Source organism: Uranotaenia lowii, chromosome 2 (assembly GCF_029784155.1).
Source record: "Uranotaenia lowii strain MFRU-FL chromosome 2, ASM2978415v1, whole genome shotgun sequence".
Lineage (NCBI taxonomy): Eukaryota > Metazoa > Arthropoda > Insecta > Diptera > Culicidae > Uranotaenia > Uranotaenia lowii.
Window position 1 is genome coordinate 272,874,427 of NC_073692.1, and position 15,000 is coordinate 272,889,426.

Genomic DNA, 15,000 nt, shown 5'->3' on the forward strand with positions numbered 1-15,000 from the left:
GGTGAAAACAGGCATAGCAAAGCATACCCCTTGCATTGCAAAAAGGGTTGTTTTATTTTGTAGAAAAGGTTAATGGAAAAGCTGCGTTGCCACGGCAATCCACTTAATTAGCGAGTATTTGATATTTCATTTTTTGAAACATTACATGCCTACCCAAGTATCATTTAAAGTTTTATAGCAGGCTACTAGATCATGTTTTGGTTTTATAAGGGTTTGAGGAGTCCAATAAAATTTTCGGTGTTACTTGGGTATGAAACCAATGATAAAGTGCAAGAATAAGCAAAAAAAAATTTAGATAATTATCGATCCAATAACTTATTCCAGTAATAGATGAAAAAGCAACATCGTCAAAAGACCGCTGCAAAAATCAAAATCCAGTAGCGACAACAGATCATGTCATAAGTCACATGAAACCGAAACCGGAGCAAAATGGAAGAAGGAAGCAGAAAAAATTACACCCAAACAGATCATTCCAAACGATGTAAGAAAATTGAAAGAGTAAACACTCAGCCCACGATATCAGTGCCAGAATCATCCTCCCTTTCGTTTTCCATGTTCCTGCAGTCTCGGGTTGAGCTTCTCCACCTCCATTTTTCGGATCCACTTCCAGGTCTGGGGCATCTAGGAAAGAGAAAGAACGGCAAAAAAAACTCCAGTCGGGGAAGCTTTCAACCAGACAGGCCCTATTATGTTCCTTTGTTGATGATGGTGTTCTTTTTATCGATGGCTCGGCTCGGGTGAAAGTTGTTTCATCACGATATATTACCGGAAAGTGGCGAGTCGGCGGGGAAAACCAAACAGAAAAACATCCTAATGGATTTCCGCAGCCATTGCTAGCAAGAACTTGGTGGCGGCTCATTCTTGTATCATCTTTACTGGGCTTCTTTTGATATCACAGAGCAGGTTGGTTATCAATCTTAATAATTTTTAAGTCAATAGTGTGTTGGAAAACTTAAGGATTTAAAGGTGTCAGAAATTTAGATTTATGCTTAAAATCAATTTTGAATTTTGAAATTTTGAAATAAAACTATAGTACATAAACAGAGCAATTATTATACCAAAATCTACTTGCTTAGATTATTATAGAATTTTTTGTAAGAAATTTCGTTCTAGAAGTTGTTTGTAAACCAATGAAATGTTAAAAGAAACTAATACTGAAAAATTGGGTGGATAGAAACACAACTAGGAACATTGTTATGATCCAACTATCAAGAAACTTAAAAAATATTTTTTCTCCTTTCAAGAACAAGCCATTCCTTGATTCATTGCGCAAAAGCAAATATAAATTCATATTACTTTTTATTGTTCGAATAAACTTTGAAGCATGAATAATTGCCAAAAAACGTGTAAAGTTGGGTTGTTTTTGGGCGGATACATTAAATTTATAATCTTTGGTTTATCGGAAAATTTACTTTTAAGATGATCCTAGAAGACTAAAAAGGGGTTTTCGCATTATCTCTAAACACGATTTGATGTATTTTTTTTTGTTGGTAATAACAGGTGGTCAATCCCGATTTACAAATTGTATTCCTAGGCACGGCGAGCCATCGCGTTCCACCATCTTGCTACTCTGGGTCCATGAATACAATGGGAAGACTCATAATATACTCCGTACATACCTCCTACTCCCTAAGCTCCACCTGGGCTGAAGACCTAGTTCCCACCTCGAACTGTTTAACGCACTATCGTTCAATATTGGAAGGTCTATTCGTGTTAGTACGCTCCAATCCAATACTCATAGACGAGACCACTTTCAGCAAAACTTTAACTCCTTACGACTCGACTCTCCTCAAACGACTTGAGAACCGACATCTTCTCGCAATGATCGAGTTTCCCACATAAACCTCTTCTCATCGTGACTCGAGGCATGATCTCTCCACTTACGACACGAGATCTGACCCCTCCTCGCATCGACTCGAGGCTGACGTACACATACCTCTCCTCTCCACGACTCAAAGCCCAGTGTTCGGCATCGCTAATTGAAAAATTAGCGGCGCTAATTAAATCGCTAACTCATTCAAATTTAGCGATCGCTAATTAAAATCGCTAAATGAGCGGAAAAAGTTATCGCTTCAAGCTTAAAGCGCTAATCGCTAATCGCTAACTGTTGATAAACAATAACGTAAACAGGATGGCAACAGCATGGATTATGATTGCATCTCAATTCGTTTGCTCAAATACTTTACAAACATATAGTGCAGATTGTTTATTGTGCCCAGTCTGTTGAAAAATCTTTAATCAGGTTTCACTTTTTTCAAACTTTCAAAATAGTAATGCAAAATTCGCATGATAGGAGCATTGCCAAACGTGTAACTAAAAAACTAAATTAAATAAAAATGCAAATTCATTCTATGGTAATACTATCCACATTTACTTTACCTGATTTGAAATACTTGTAAAAACTGCTTTGTGAAAAGTAAATATCTCATCCACTTAAAACAAGTTGAAAAAAGGGGATTTTTCCAACATTTATTATTCGAGACTTGCCGTGTGAGATAGTAACGTGAGATCTTAAAAAAACTTAGAAATTTGGAAAAGCTTTTGAAAATCCATCGTTTAACCTAGGAAGCACATTTCAACAAATCACCGCTTGTTAAAAGACCATGCTAAAATCATATAAAATATTGATCAAGTAGGCCGTTAACTGTACTTTTGCAAGCAAAAACAGAATCTAAAAATTGACCTTCTAGCTTTGAATTAAATAAATGATGTTTAAAATAATAATACTGTTTAATACTGTTTAACAATATTTATTGAATTGTTTGTCTGAGAATGTTGAGAAAAGAAGAACTTAAAGAGAAAATAAAGTTAATCTGCGTGAGGCACTTCTGCCCTGAGACCATTCGAAGTGACCAAGTGGCGAAGTGACGAAGTGGAGCGCATATTGGTGTAAAAATGATGCCCGATGTCTCCTTTACTTGTCAAATGACAAAAGTCTACTTCTATCTGTAATAATTTGTGAATTTGAAACAAGTAAATGGAAGTTAGCGTTCTTTATTTAGCGGAACCAAAAATAGCGGAACTTTTTGATTCGCTAGCTCATTAAAAATTTAGCGGCAAAATTAAACCGCTAATAAAAAGTTATCGGACTAACTAGCGATTAGCGGATTAGCGTTTTTGTGCCGAACACTGTCAAAGCCCGATCTCTACTTTAGTGATTCGAGATCGGACCTCTTCTCGACCGAATGACTCGAGGTAACCAATTATACCCCTCCTCTTGTTGATTAAAGGCCTGATTTATTCTCTTGCGACTCGAGACCTGACCTCTCATGAAGACTCTGGGTTGATTATACAAACCTCTTCTTCTGAAGACTCGAGGCCTGACCTCTCCTCTGATGACTTAAAGCCCGACATTTATCTCCAGGATTCGAGGTTTGCCACCTTTATGCCCGTTGTGTGCCGATCGAGAGATGCTTATCCTAGACTCGCGCCTGTCACAGCACAAGAACGCGTCGTACCCACGGCATCCGCTACGCAGTAGATTTTGCCTTATATTTGTAGCTTCAAACCTTGAGGTCAAACGCACATTGCCCGACAGCCTCCCGTCGATGGGATCAGTCCACGCCGACCGTTGTCCGGTCTTCTTTTATCCCTTTGGCTGGCAACCCTACGCTTTTCGGCACGCGGCTTTTTTGCCGTCGTGTGCCAGATCGAGAGCAGCTTGTCCCAAACTTGCGTCTATCACGGCGCACATTCGCGACTTGGAATGCTACGACTCTTGTGTTTTCCGGCAGTTACGACATCCTACACCAATTCGAGAGGCTCTCCCGGCATCGAGAACCTCTCTACCCGAGAGTCTCTACCCCCTACAGTGATTTACCCCCTTTCTACGAGGTCCGCTACGAGAAAGGTATAGTCTTACCCCCGCAGTCTCCCGTAGGAAGCGGCACTACTCATTTACTGCCCGGCTATGGGGTATCCTACACACGTTCTCGGCGCACCCATGACCTCCACTATGCAGAAGATGATCCTTATCTCTGTAGTTTTGGTCAAGGGACCAGATGCACACTACTCAGATGCTCCCCGGCGATGGAGTCATCCTACACCATTCGCGGACTGCCATTGACTCCAGCTGCTCTGCAGGGCAGTCGTGATCAGGGTGTTCGAGTGTTTTATCTTCTTCATCATGAAGCAACCATGACCAGTCAGAATCTTATCCAGCTCCCGATGTGCGGGATCAGACGATGAGTCTAACTTCCACTTCCCAAAGTTGCTGCCAGTTGAACATCAAGTCCTCATTGTCGAGATCTTGTCTTTATGCCGTAACATGACGCATGCTACTACGCAGGCGGTCTTTGACGAGAGTGTCCGGTATTCACACTGATAACCCACTATTTACGTACGTATTCACACTGATAACCCACTATTTACGTACTGATAACCCGCAGGTTCATCAGCCGCTGAATGCTGCTAAGTCTCTGCAGGTTCCATTGTCTTCCCAGGGCCTGCCTCCAGGCCGCCGCACCGTACCGCAGGATTGACAAGGTCACGCTTGACAGTATCCTCTTCTTGCTACTGCGGATTGTGAGTGCAGCCGTGGCCATTGCCACATTGACATGACTCGTGAAGCTGAGTCCGTCGTCGATCATCACCCCTAGGTACTTAATTGTGCTTTTGGCCACGATGTCAAACGGTCCAACTACAAAGGTATCTGTTTGGGGTGTGATCAGGTTGATGATCAGCACCAACTCGATTTTGTGGTGGGCTAGAAGCAGGCACTTTGAGTGCATCCAGCATTCCACTGCCTGGATAGCTACTGTGGCAAGTAGCTGTACCTTCGCTACCGAGGAGCCTCTCGCCAAGAAGACTATTTACATCGTCCGTAAATCCTACGAGTTCAGCTCCCGATAGGAGGCTCATTCGTAGGAGCTCGTCGTACGTTATGTTCCACAGGACCGTGCCATGTATTGACCCCTATGGCACACACGCCGAATCCCCTTGTGTTCGTAATCCCTCATCGGTCATATACTGTAGTTGGCGATTGTGGAAATAACTTTCCACAAGCCTATACAAATATACCGGAACCCTCATTGAACCCGCTGTTGAAGGCGTTCTTCACGTACAGAGTGACCACCGCGCAAAAGCGGAGTCCTCTCCTCTTCGTAAGTCTAGCTCTATCCGCCGATAGAGCAGATGGCGTCTACGGTGCTGTGTCCTCTACAGAAACCAAACTTATTCTCCAAGAGTCAGCCATCACTTTCAGTGTACTGCTGGAGTCGGTTCTGAATCACCTTCTCCAGGAACTAACCCGCTGTGTCCAGTAAACAGATCGGCCGGTACGCCAATGGGTCTCCTGGAGGCTTAATCGGTTTTGGCAGAAGGACTTTTGCCGCTTCCACGTATTCCGTTCCGTCACATATCGAATGATGACCGGACTATTTCAGGGAACTCCCTGATCGCGGCCTTCACTGTGATGTCCAGAATGCCATCCGGTCCGGGGACCTTCCTTGGTTGGAGAGACTTGGCGATTTCGCGAAGTTCACCCACCGTAATCGTCACCTCTATGCTGGGCACGTTTCAGGTGGCGCACCCCCACTTTTCGTTTTGGCCATGACTATTCGATACGACAGTCGTGCCCTCTTGCTTGCATTTATGGCCCTGCAGAGGGCCGATCTCTCTCTTGTGAAGAGTGGCCTTCTTGGGTCCTTGTGTTCTGCATCCCGCGCAGGTTCGCGATTTCCTCTGTCCACCAGTAGACGGGTTGCCTAATGTCTTTTTTTTCCTATTGGAGAGAGAGTCCACTGCGACCATTAAGTTGATCTATTGTGGTATTACCCCGCGTTATTATTTTTACTTTGCTATATGCTACTTGACACCACTGCACTATTGGTTGAAGTTGCATGCAGTTGTTTACCACTACCACTACGAGCACACACATAACTAGGTAGGATCTCCAAGTGCAATCTAAGTTCCCTTGAAAAGATCCGTCCACATGCATGTGCTGCATCATTGAGGCGTACAGTTCCAAGGTATACCCGGTTAGCATTTCACTAATGCTAAAACCGCCAACCTTCAACATACTATGTGTGCCAGGTTATGTCACGACTGGGATTCGATTTCATGAACGTTGGCTTAGAAGACAAGTATGCTATCCTCTAGGCCACTATCTGTTGGCTGCCTAATGTCTTTACGTTTGACCCTTCGCGTCATGGCAGCATCGCAAGCACGGGGGTACTAACCCTCGTCAGTTCTTCAGTGGACAGGATGGGATGATTTTGACGTATCACCACCCTGCTGTAACCTTGTTGTAACCCAGCTCATTCCGGAAGACATTTAAATAGCTTATTTATGCTGTGTATTGTTGTTCAACTTAAAACTCTGTGTATCGAGAGCTCCAGTTTTTATAATTTTCGTGAAAATGAGAAGCATTGCACAAATGCACACATGCACAAATGGTGTACTATCCCCACACATTTCGCTGAGTCAGTTGGCGGAAATGGAAGAAGTAAGCATTGGAGCTGTCCGGAAAGTGATTCGAAAGAACGGATAGCTCCTTTCGTAGACAAAAAAATCTTGAAGAAAACCGGGTCCGGTGGACAAAACTTTGAACCGGAAAGTCAAGCAGGCTTACTCCAAGAGGGAGGCTGCCTCAGTTCGAAATGTGGCCAAAAAAGTAAGAACCCTCATAGCACCGTCAATCGTGCCAAGGTAAGATTAAGTTTCTGAAGGGATGATTTGTGAAGAGCGATTCATTTTTGCTAGCGGAAAGATCTTTTTAAATGTGCTAATTTCATACCTCCAAAGTTAAAACCGATTATGGCTTCGTATTTGAGCTGCATCTAAACCATTGATCTTATGTAAATTCGCTCTAGTTCACACGAGCAATTCTTCATACAAGCGCTACTTGAAGAAACGATCGTTGACTTTGCAAAATTTGGGCTTTAGCAGCCAAGACCGTGTTTTCATTAGTGAAAACCTTACAGCTTATGCACGTAATCTACGTATGGAAGCCTTGAAGATGAAAGAGATGAGTAAAATCGAGAAGGTCCAATCCAGAGAAGGTAACATCTACATAAAACGTAACGCGAATGCCTGGAACCTATCCACTGAGTCGAACAACTGAGCCTGCATCAAAACTAAAACCTTTCATTGTACCTAATTCTCACTTTCCTTCCTTAATTCCATTGTCTCCAATCTTTCAATCCCTTGAATCATTCTAATGTTTCTGATATCTCTGGCTTTTGGTGTTGCGACTATCTGAATTTCAACAATGAACTTTTAGTTGGAGCTCTTTAAAAGTGTGATTGGCATAATTTTTTGTCAATTGATGACCCCGATCAATTGCTACACATATTGAACTGCAATTTGAAACTTCTACACGTACAGTTATTCCCACTGGAATTCAAAAAGATCCGTAAAAATACTTGGTTTAAAAATGAAATACAACTAGCAATAATCGAACGAGATTTGGCGTATAATAACTGGCTTTGTGATAAAACTGATGAAAAGAGAAATATTTTTAAAAGGTTTCTTAATCGAGTTACTTTTTTTATCCCTAGAATTAAGACTATTTTTGATAAAAAGCGGAACAAATTTTGATCTACCTCCCATGCAACTGTGAAAAATGTTTGAAGTCTTGGTGTTTCCAAAATGCAAAACAACAATAATTACTTTGTTTCCAATTTTTCTCCCGCTTGCGCAGTATCGATACGCATTTTTTAAATAACTAATGTTTAAATTTCAATGAAGTTATTGGTCATGGAATCGTAAATGCTGTTTACTCCATTAAATCAAATGCAATGGGTTTTGATGAACTGGCAATCAAAATTATTCAAATTTCACTTCCATAAATTCTACCTTTGATTTTGAATTTGTTCAACTGCATTATTTGGACCTCTGAATTTCCTAGAGAGTGTAAACTAACAAAAATGATTCCCATTCATAAAAGAAAAACAATTTAAGTGCATTTCAGATTTAAGACCCATAAGCATATTGAGTTCATTGTCAAAAGTTTTCAAAAAACTTATCAAACAACAAATTTGCAATCATACAAAGAACTACAAATTGATTCATGAATTTTAATCCGGATTCAGGGAAAGTCGTAATACCGAGACAGCTTTAATCAAAGTCCATAATGATATCGCTACAGCAGTGGACATGTTAGGAATGTCTATCCTCTGCTGATAGATTTTGCTAAAGCTTTTGATAGAGTTTCTCATAAAAAGCTTTGCTTAAAACTTACGTCTATGTATAGTTTCTCTAAACTTGCGACTGATCTAATCGAATCTTATCTTACAGGAAGAAGTCAGTCGGTTCAAATTCAAGATCAGTTTTCTCTACTGAAACCCATTTTGTCAGGAGCCCCACAAGGCTCCGTTCTTGGGCCTATATTGTTCTCGTTATTTATTAAAGAGCAGTGCTAGACTTTTATCCATTCATATCTTTGCCGATGAATGCAACTAAACCGTTGCATCGATGGGCATTACGAAAATTCGATCACTGGCCTACGGTTGACTGGAACCAAATTCTTTATTGATTCACTCAAAAAGAAAACAATACAGAAAATAAAAGTGAAAAGTATGGATTTGCTCCTTAACTGTTATTATACTGTTAATTTTAAATCGTGCTTAGACATCATGGGACACCCCATAGTTTAAGCAGTTTTTTACCTTGGAGTTTGGCACCACCATTAACATTTTTGTTATTTAATGAAAGTGTGGGAATTAAAACAACAACAAAAATATCTGCAGAGCGAAATACTAAAGGGTGATACGGTCAAAATTTGGTCAATTTAAAAACCTGAACATCCCTCATTTTGAAGGTGTGTGTGTGTGTGTGTGTGTGTGTGTGTGTGTGTGTGTGTGTGTGTGTGTGTGTGTGTGTGTGCGTGTGTGTGTGTGCGTGTGTGTGTGTGTGTGTGCGTGTGTGTGTGTGTGTGTGTGTGTGTGTGTGTGTGTGTGTGTGTGTGTGTGTGTGTGTGTGTGTGTGTGTGTGTGTGTGTGTGTGTGTGTGTGTGTGTGTGTGTGTGTGTGTGTGTGTGTGTGTGTGTGTGTGTGTGTGTGTGTGTGTGTGTGTGCGTGTGTGTGTGTTTGTGTGTGTGTGTGTGTGTTTGTGTGTGTGCGTGTGTGTGTGTGTGTGTGTATGTGTCTGTATGTGTGTGTGTGTGTGTGTGTATGTGTGTGTGTATGTGTGTGTGTGTGTGTGTGTGTGTGTGTGTGTGTGTGTGTGTGTGTGTGTGTGTGTGTGTGTGTGTGTGTGTGTGTGTGTGTGTGTGTGTGTGTGTGTGTGTGTGTGTGTGTGTGTGTGTGTGTGTGTGTGTGTGTGTGTGTGTGTGTGTGTGTGTGTGTGTGTGTGTGTGTGTGTGTGTGTGTGTGTGTGTGTGTGTGTGTGTGTGTGTGTGTGTGTGTGTGTGTGTGTGTGTGTGTGTGTGTGTGTGTGTGTGTGTGTGTGTGTGTGTGTGTGTGTGTGTGTGTGTGTGTGTGTGTGTGTGTGTGTGTGTGTGTGTGTGTGTGTGTGTGTGTGTGTGTGTGTGTGTGTGCGTAGAATGTTGCTCCTATTTTGATTTTGGAATTCACTCTTCAGTTGTCAAAATGCTTTCCAAGAAAGAAGAGCAGCGTATCAAAATTTTGCTCGCGCATCGCGAAAATCAGAGCTACTCTCACGCAAGCTGGCAAAATCGCTAAAAGTTGCCAAATCTACCGTTACAAATGTAATTAATGTGTTTGGGGAACGTTTGTCGACAGCCAGGAAGTCTGGATTAAAGCGCGATCCCGGAGGCTGTACACAAAAAAAGCATAGTAAAACTACTAAATCCGTGGTTTAAATGAACAACAGGCAACCATGTTTTTGAGTCAAATATGTTTTGTTGTTTATAATACCTTACGCATAGCTATTTCACCATGTGCTCAATTTTGGCTGCGCATGAATAGTAAACTCGACTGCGTTTTAGTAAAATTGTCATTGAAATGATGCATTGTTTTACTTCGTGCCTAGTAAAATTGATATGCTTCATGATGAAACTAGTATGTGTTATGTTAAAGATAAGGAGGAGCGAGGAGCTTGATTTAAATTGTAAAATTACTATGTATGTTTGCTTGTTTATTTCCATGCATGCATTATTACATAAAAAAAAATTCCCAGCACAGGGATGTTTTTCGGATCAGCGTCATCAGCATCCTCGACTGGTTCCGAAACTTCTTAATTTTTCTGTCAACATCACCTACACACTTGAATTGTTCTGACAAAACTTTCTCCGCATAATCACTGTCCGGATATCAGCCACTGCGAAAAATCTGACCTTGCTGTAATGGAAAGAAAACTAATCAGTTTCAATCGCATTCTTCATTTCAAGTATCATAAACTTACTACTTTAAAAGCCTCTTAAAGTGCCCCTGTATAGCTACGCCTTTGAACGACTCGTTTCCGAATAATTTTCCGACTTGTTTTCTTTGTGCCCGACGCGTAAACTAACTTGAAAAATTAAAAAGTACAGGTTAAATATTCGCATTCAATTTTAAATCAAACAGATATAAATTTACACTGTTTGTGATGTACATTTCATTGACCGGTTGATTTTTGCATGACGCAATGTAAAATTAAATCTAAACAGTTTATTTTTATTCAAATTTGGGAAAAAAGACTAATATAACATCAAAAAAAGTTTAAAATTACATCTTTTTGAAATTACACTCGAGAAAAAATATATCACTCGTGTTTTAGATTCCGTGCAATTTTAGAAATTTTTTGCTGTGTATTTTTTTTTATATGAATTGATGCAACAATGTCTAAATTACTATGCGGACGCTAGTTGTAATACAAAATATGATGAAATTTTCATGACCATAGTATTTTCGACAACAAACATTGAGAGTTATCGAAAATTACCAGGTACATAGTAATTCCAATAATGTTTCATGCGCACTTTTACAAAATCGATGTTATACTTTTCGTGGTTGAAAATACTATAGCGCTGAAATTGTAAAATTATCATGACAACGTCTTTGGGATAACGACGAAGTTTGACTGCGTGGTAATGGACGACGAAACCTACGTCAAAGCCGACTACAAGCAGCTTCCGGGACAGGAGTTTTATACGGCAAAAGGAAGGGGAAAGGAAGCAGATATTTTCAAGCACATGAAACTGTCAAAGTTCGCGAAGAAATATCTGGTTTGGCAAGCCATTTGTTCCTGTGGCTTGAAAAGCAGCATTATCATAGCTTCCGGGACGGTCAACCAAGAAATTTACGTGAAAGAGTGTTTGAATAAACGTCTGCTGCCTTTACTGAAGAAACACGGTTGTGGTTCCCAAGGACAAGAACCCTCCCAACACGCCAGAGCTCCGCCCAATTGAGAAATACTGGGATATTGTCAAGCGGAACCTAAAGAAGACCAAAAAAACTGCTAAGGACGAGCAGCAGTTCAAGGCAAACTGGCTTTCTGCGGCGAAGAAGGTGGACAAGGTGGCTGTTGAAAATCTGATGGCAGGGGTTAAGCGTAAAGCCCGGCAATTCGGATTTGGAAAGGCGGAAGCCCAACTGAATATTTTTCCTGATTTTTATACTAATTAAATTTGAAAAAGAAATTTAATTTGAGTTTTTAAATAAACAATTTCACTGATTTACACGCGTTTTCCCGTGACCAAATTTTGACCGTATCACCCTTTATGCACTGATTTGAATTTTAAAATTATAGAAGCTAAACTGAACGCATTTTTATTACTAAAAAGTTTCTAGGTACACAAGTTTCTCAATTAATATTCAAACTTTTGTTCCTATTTCCGGTGAAAAGAAGATAAGGTTTCAAAAATTTATAGTAAAACATCATTCCATCTGTTTAATTACAGCCCCCAGAAATGATTGAAATTTCGATCGACTCTTTGGTGTAGTTATAATAAAATTTCAAATACATTATATGTTAAAGTTATTTTGAAAACGTTTATAATGCTCTGTTAAAACTTCAATAAAAGTTTGATTAAGAAATTTGTGTTTAAGTTAAATGGTTCAATCCTTAAGTAGTTGCGCTGAATAAAATTATATTTAAAATGTTTCGGTATGTGTAGTTTGTTAAATCTTGTTTTGCTTCCAAAAATACTATTTGGTACTTTTTATCGGTTAACGAAAATCTTTCTAAAGTATTATCCATATTTTTACAAAACCTAACACTTTTGTATAATAAAGTTCTGCTTTTTCAAGCCTCATCTTGTTAAAAGGCATTCAAGTTGATCTTCAACATTAAATTGACCAATTACTTTTGATCGCAAAGCAAAAGATATTAAACATGTTTCTTACACATCATCTTCACGCTTCCCGACATAATCTTCCTGGGACTATCTTGAAATATGAAATGCGAAATTTACATTATGCGATACAATAAATCAACTCTTTCATTTCTGCTCTGCCATTCAAAACTTCACGTTTTTCCACCCCAAGATGGGTGCCAACGCAAAAAAAAAACAACAAAACGTCGTCGACGAGACGATACAGTACAGAGCCAAGTCCTTCTCAAAAGCGTCAGAGCGTCTCGGTCCGGCAAAAGGGGTGAGCGTTAGGGCAAAAGCCTCCGGAACCCGGAAAAGTTCCAGGCGTTCTCACAGTTTCTATTTCTCTCGCTCGCATAACCGGTTCCTCTTGTCACGGGGAAGGTTAACCAGTCGTGAAAGTGGTTATATTTCGCAATTTATTACCCCGGCAAGTGGTCGGAAAATGCGAAACGATTCTTCGATTCGTTTTTTTTTTCTTTAATTTTCCTTTCAACCTGTTCAACCTTTGCCTTTGAACTGACACAAGGAACGGGTTGATTATTACTTTCTGTCAGCAGGGCTTTGATAGTGATAGGATGAATGTCCTTTTGAACTGTGATTTGGAAGATATTTCACGTTTAATTTAACACTAATTTGTAGCAACTTGACACTAATTTTCAGCAATGAATGATTGATATTCAAGGTCAAAAATTGTGTAAATTATTTGTTTGCTTCAAAACTAATGCTTTGCTTTTGACTGAGTCGATTTGGGATTATTATTGAATATCTCAGTCCTTGGGGTCTAAAAGGCTTTGATTTGGTTTAAAACTCATCCATGATTTTTTACAGAGTTTTAAAGTAATGCTTACATGAGGAAATTTAAGCTTTTAGGTTTGTATGAGGAAATTGAATATTTTGTGTCGCTATGCTAATGCTATGCTAATGCTATGCTAATGCTATGCTAATGCTATGCTAATGCTATGCTAATGCTATGCTAATGCTATGCTAATGCTATGCTAATGCTATGCTAATGCTATGCTAATGCTATGCTAATGCTATGCTAATGCTATGCTAATGCTATGCTAATGCTATGCTAATGCTATGCTAATGCTATGCTAATGCTATGCTAATGCTATGCTAATGCTATGCTAATGCTATGCTAATGCTATGCTAATGCTATGCTAATGCTATGCTAATGCTATGCTAATGCTATGCTAATGCTATGCTAATGCTATGCTAATGCTATGCTAATGCTATGCTAATGCTATGCTAATGCTATGCTAATGCTATGCTAATGCTATGCTAATGCTATGCTAATGCTATGCTATGCTAATGCTATGCTATTGCTGCATAGTGAAAATTGTTCATACCCACCGTGAATATTATACTAAATATGGAGCAATGGCATTTGATACACCACGCCCCTACAATAGAAGAAAAATGTAAACCAAACATTCACCGCCAACATTTTTCTGTTTATTCAACGATATTTGAAGAAGAAAGCTCTCAATGATTGAACCAATCAAAATGCCTTAACCCCCGTACAGGAAAGTTTTCCTCGGCTGAACCAATTTAAATCGGCAACGGAAAAGTCGGGTTGAATATTGTCATAACAACCGCCAAAACCATAACCGAAAGTCACCGCAAAATGCAAAAGAGTCTATCCGCAAAATGCGCCCTCACATGCATGCAGTTGGTTTGCCATTCACCAACAAGCGCAATAATTGGGAGCCATGCAATTTTCCCAGTCCATGGAAACATTCTGTGAATCCGTGTTTTTCCCTCAAACTTCATCCCTCAATTCGCGTGTGCCTCACATGCAATTTGTCATTTTCGTGATATCATTGATACTGTTGCAATACGAGGTAGAAAAATTTTGGGGGTGGTGGACGAATGATTAAAGAGCATGGATTCGATCGTCGGCCAAATAGCTTGCGTTCACGATAAATATTCATAAATCATTACGAGACTGGCTTTTGCATTCACGAAGAAAAGAAAAACTAAAGCATTTTTAAGTGCAACCCATTCATCGATTAAGTAATTATGAGTATGCGGATTATTAGTCAAGCAATTTCTTTTATTTTAAGTGGCAATGTTGAAAATCTTCATTTAAAATTGGTAAATCAGTATTGAAGATTTCAAAATCAACTCAGTTCAAAGTTGAAAAATTAAGTTGAAAAAACTCACTAGAAAATTTTGAATCAGAGTCAGGGCTTCAATTCTCAGTAAGTATTTATCTTTGAAAATATGAACCAGGTTTTCTAATCAGCTTCCTCATCAAGATGGTTTGGAGTGTTAAACTGAAGTCTATTTTCCAACCAAGGGCTCAGCGCTCATCGCTTCCCGAAATCTCCAAGGAGAACATTTAATCAAACATCACGTTGACCCGATAAGACTCGTCGTTGACACAACGCAATTACTTAGAGTCCTTCAGCAATTTCCCCGCGCAAACAATGAACCCCACAAGGAACAACTATTTATGCTTATGTGAGGGGTAGGTAGCAAATCTTTGACATTGGGGAGAGACTATTCCGGTTCCACGCAACGTTTACCATTTCCGGCAACATCCGAAAATGGCTTCATCCCCCCCGCAAAACCCACACAATACGAACAAGCTTCAACAAGGATACATGAATGTTTTCATTGATAACCCACCACAACGACGTCGACGCTGAGCAGCAAATTTAGTACCGCTTTGGAGCGAGGCGAGAGTTTGTCTCGAAAGGCGCGCTTGATAAATGATTTCCAGATTGTGAAGGCCCGGGATCCGATGTTTGGGATTTCCTTTGGTCCCCTAGCAAGAGAAGTCATGGCATTGGTTG

At 40.0% G+C, this 15,000-nt stretch overlaps 1 protein-coding gene across 1 annotated transcript; it reads right to left on the reverse strand.

Annotated features, from left to right (window-relative positions):
- Window positions 1-4,367: 4,367 nt before the first annotated feature.
- On the reverse strand, window positions 4,368-4,730 carry LOC129742662 (uncharacterized). The gene has a single exon (XM_055734590.1). It carries the CDS (start codon window positions 4,728-4,730, stop codon window positions 4,368-4,370), a length of 363 nt encoding a protein of 120 aa, XP_055590565.1.
- Between the last annotated feature and the right edge of the window lie 10,270 nt (window positions 4,731-15,000).

Coding starts and splice junctions, on each gene's coding strand:
- LOC129742662 (XM_055734590.1), bottom strand. CDS start 4,730: ATGCACTCAAAGTGCCTGCTTCTAGCCCACCACAAAATCGAGTTGGTG.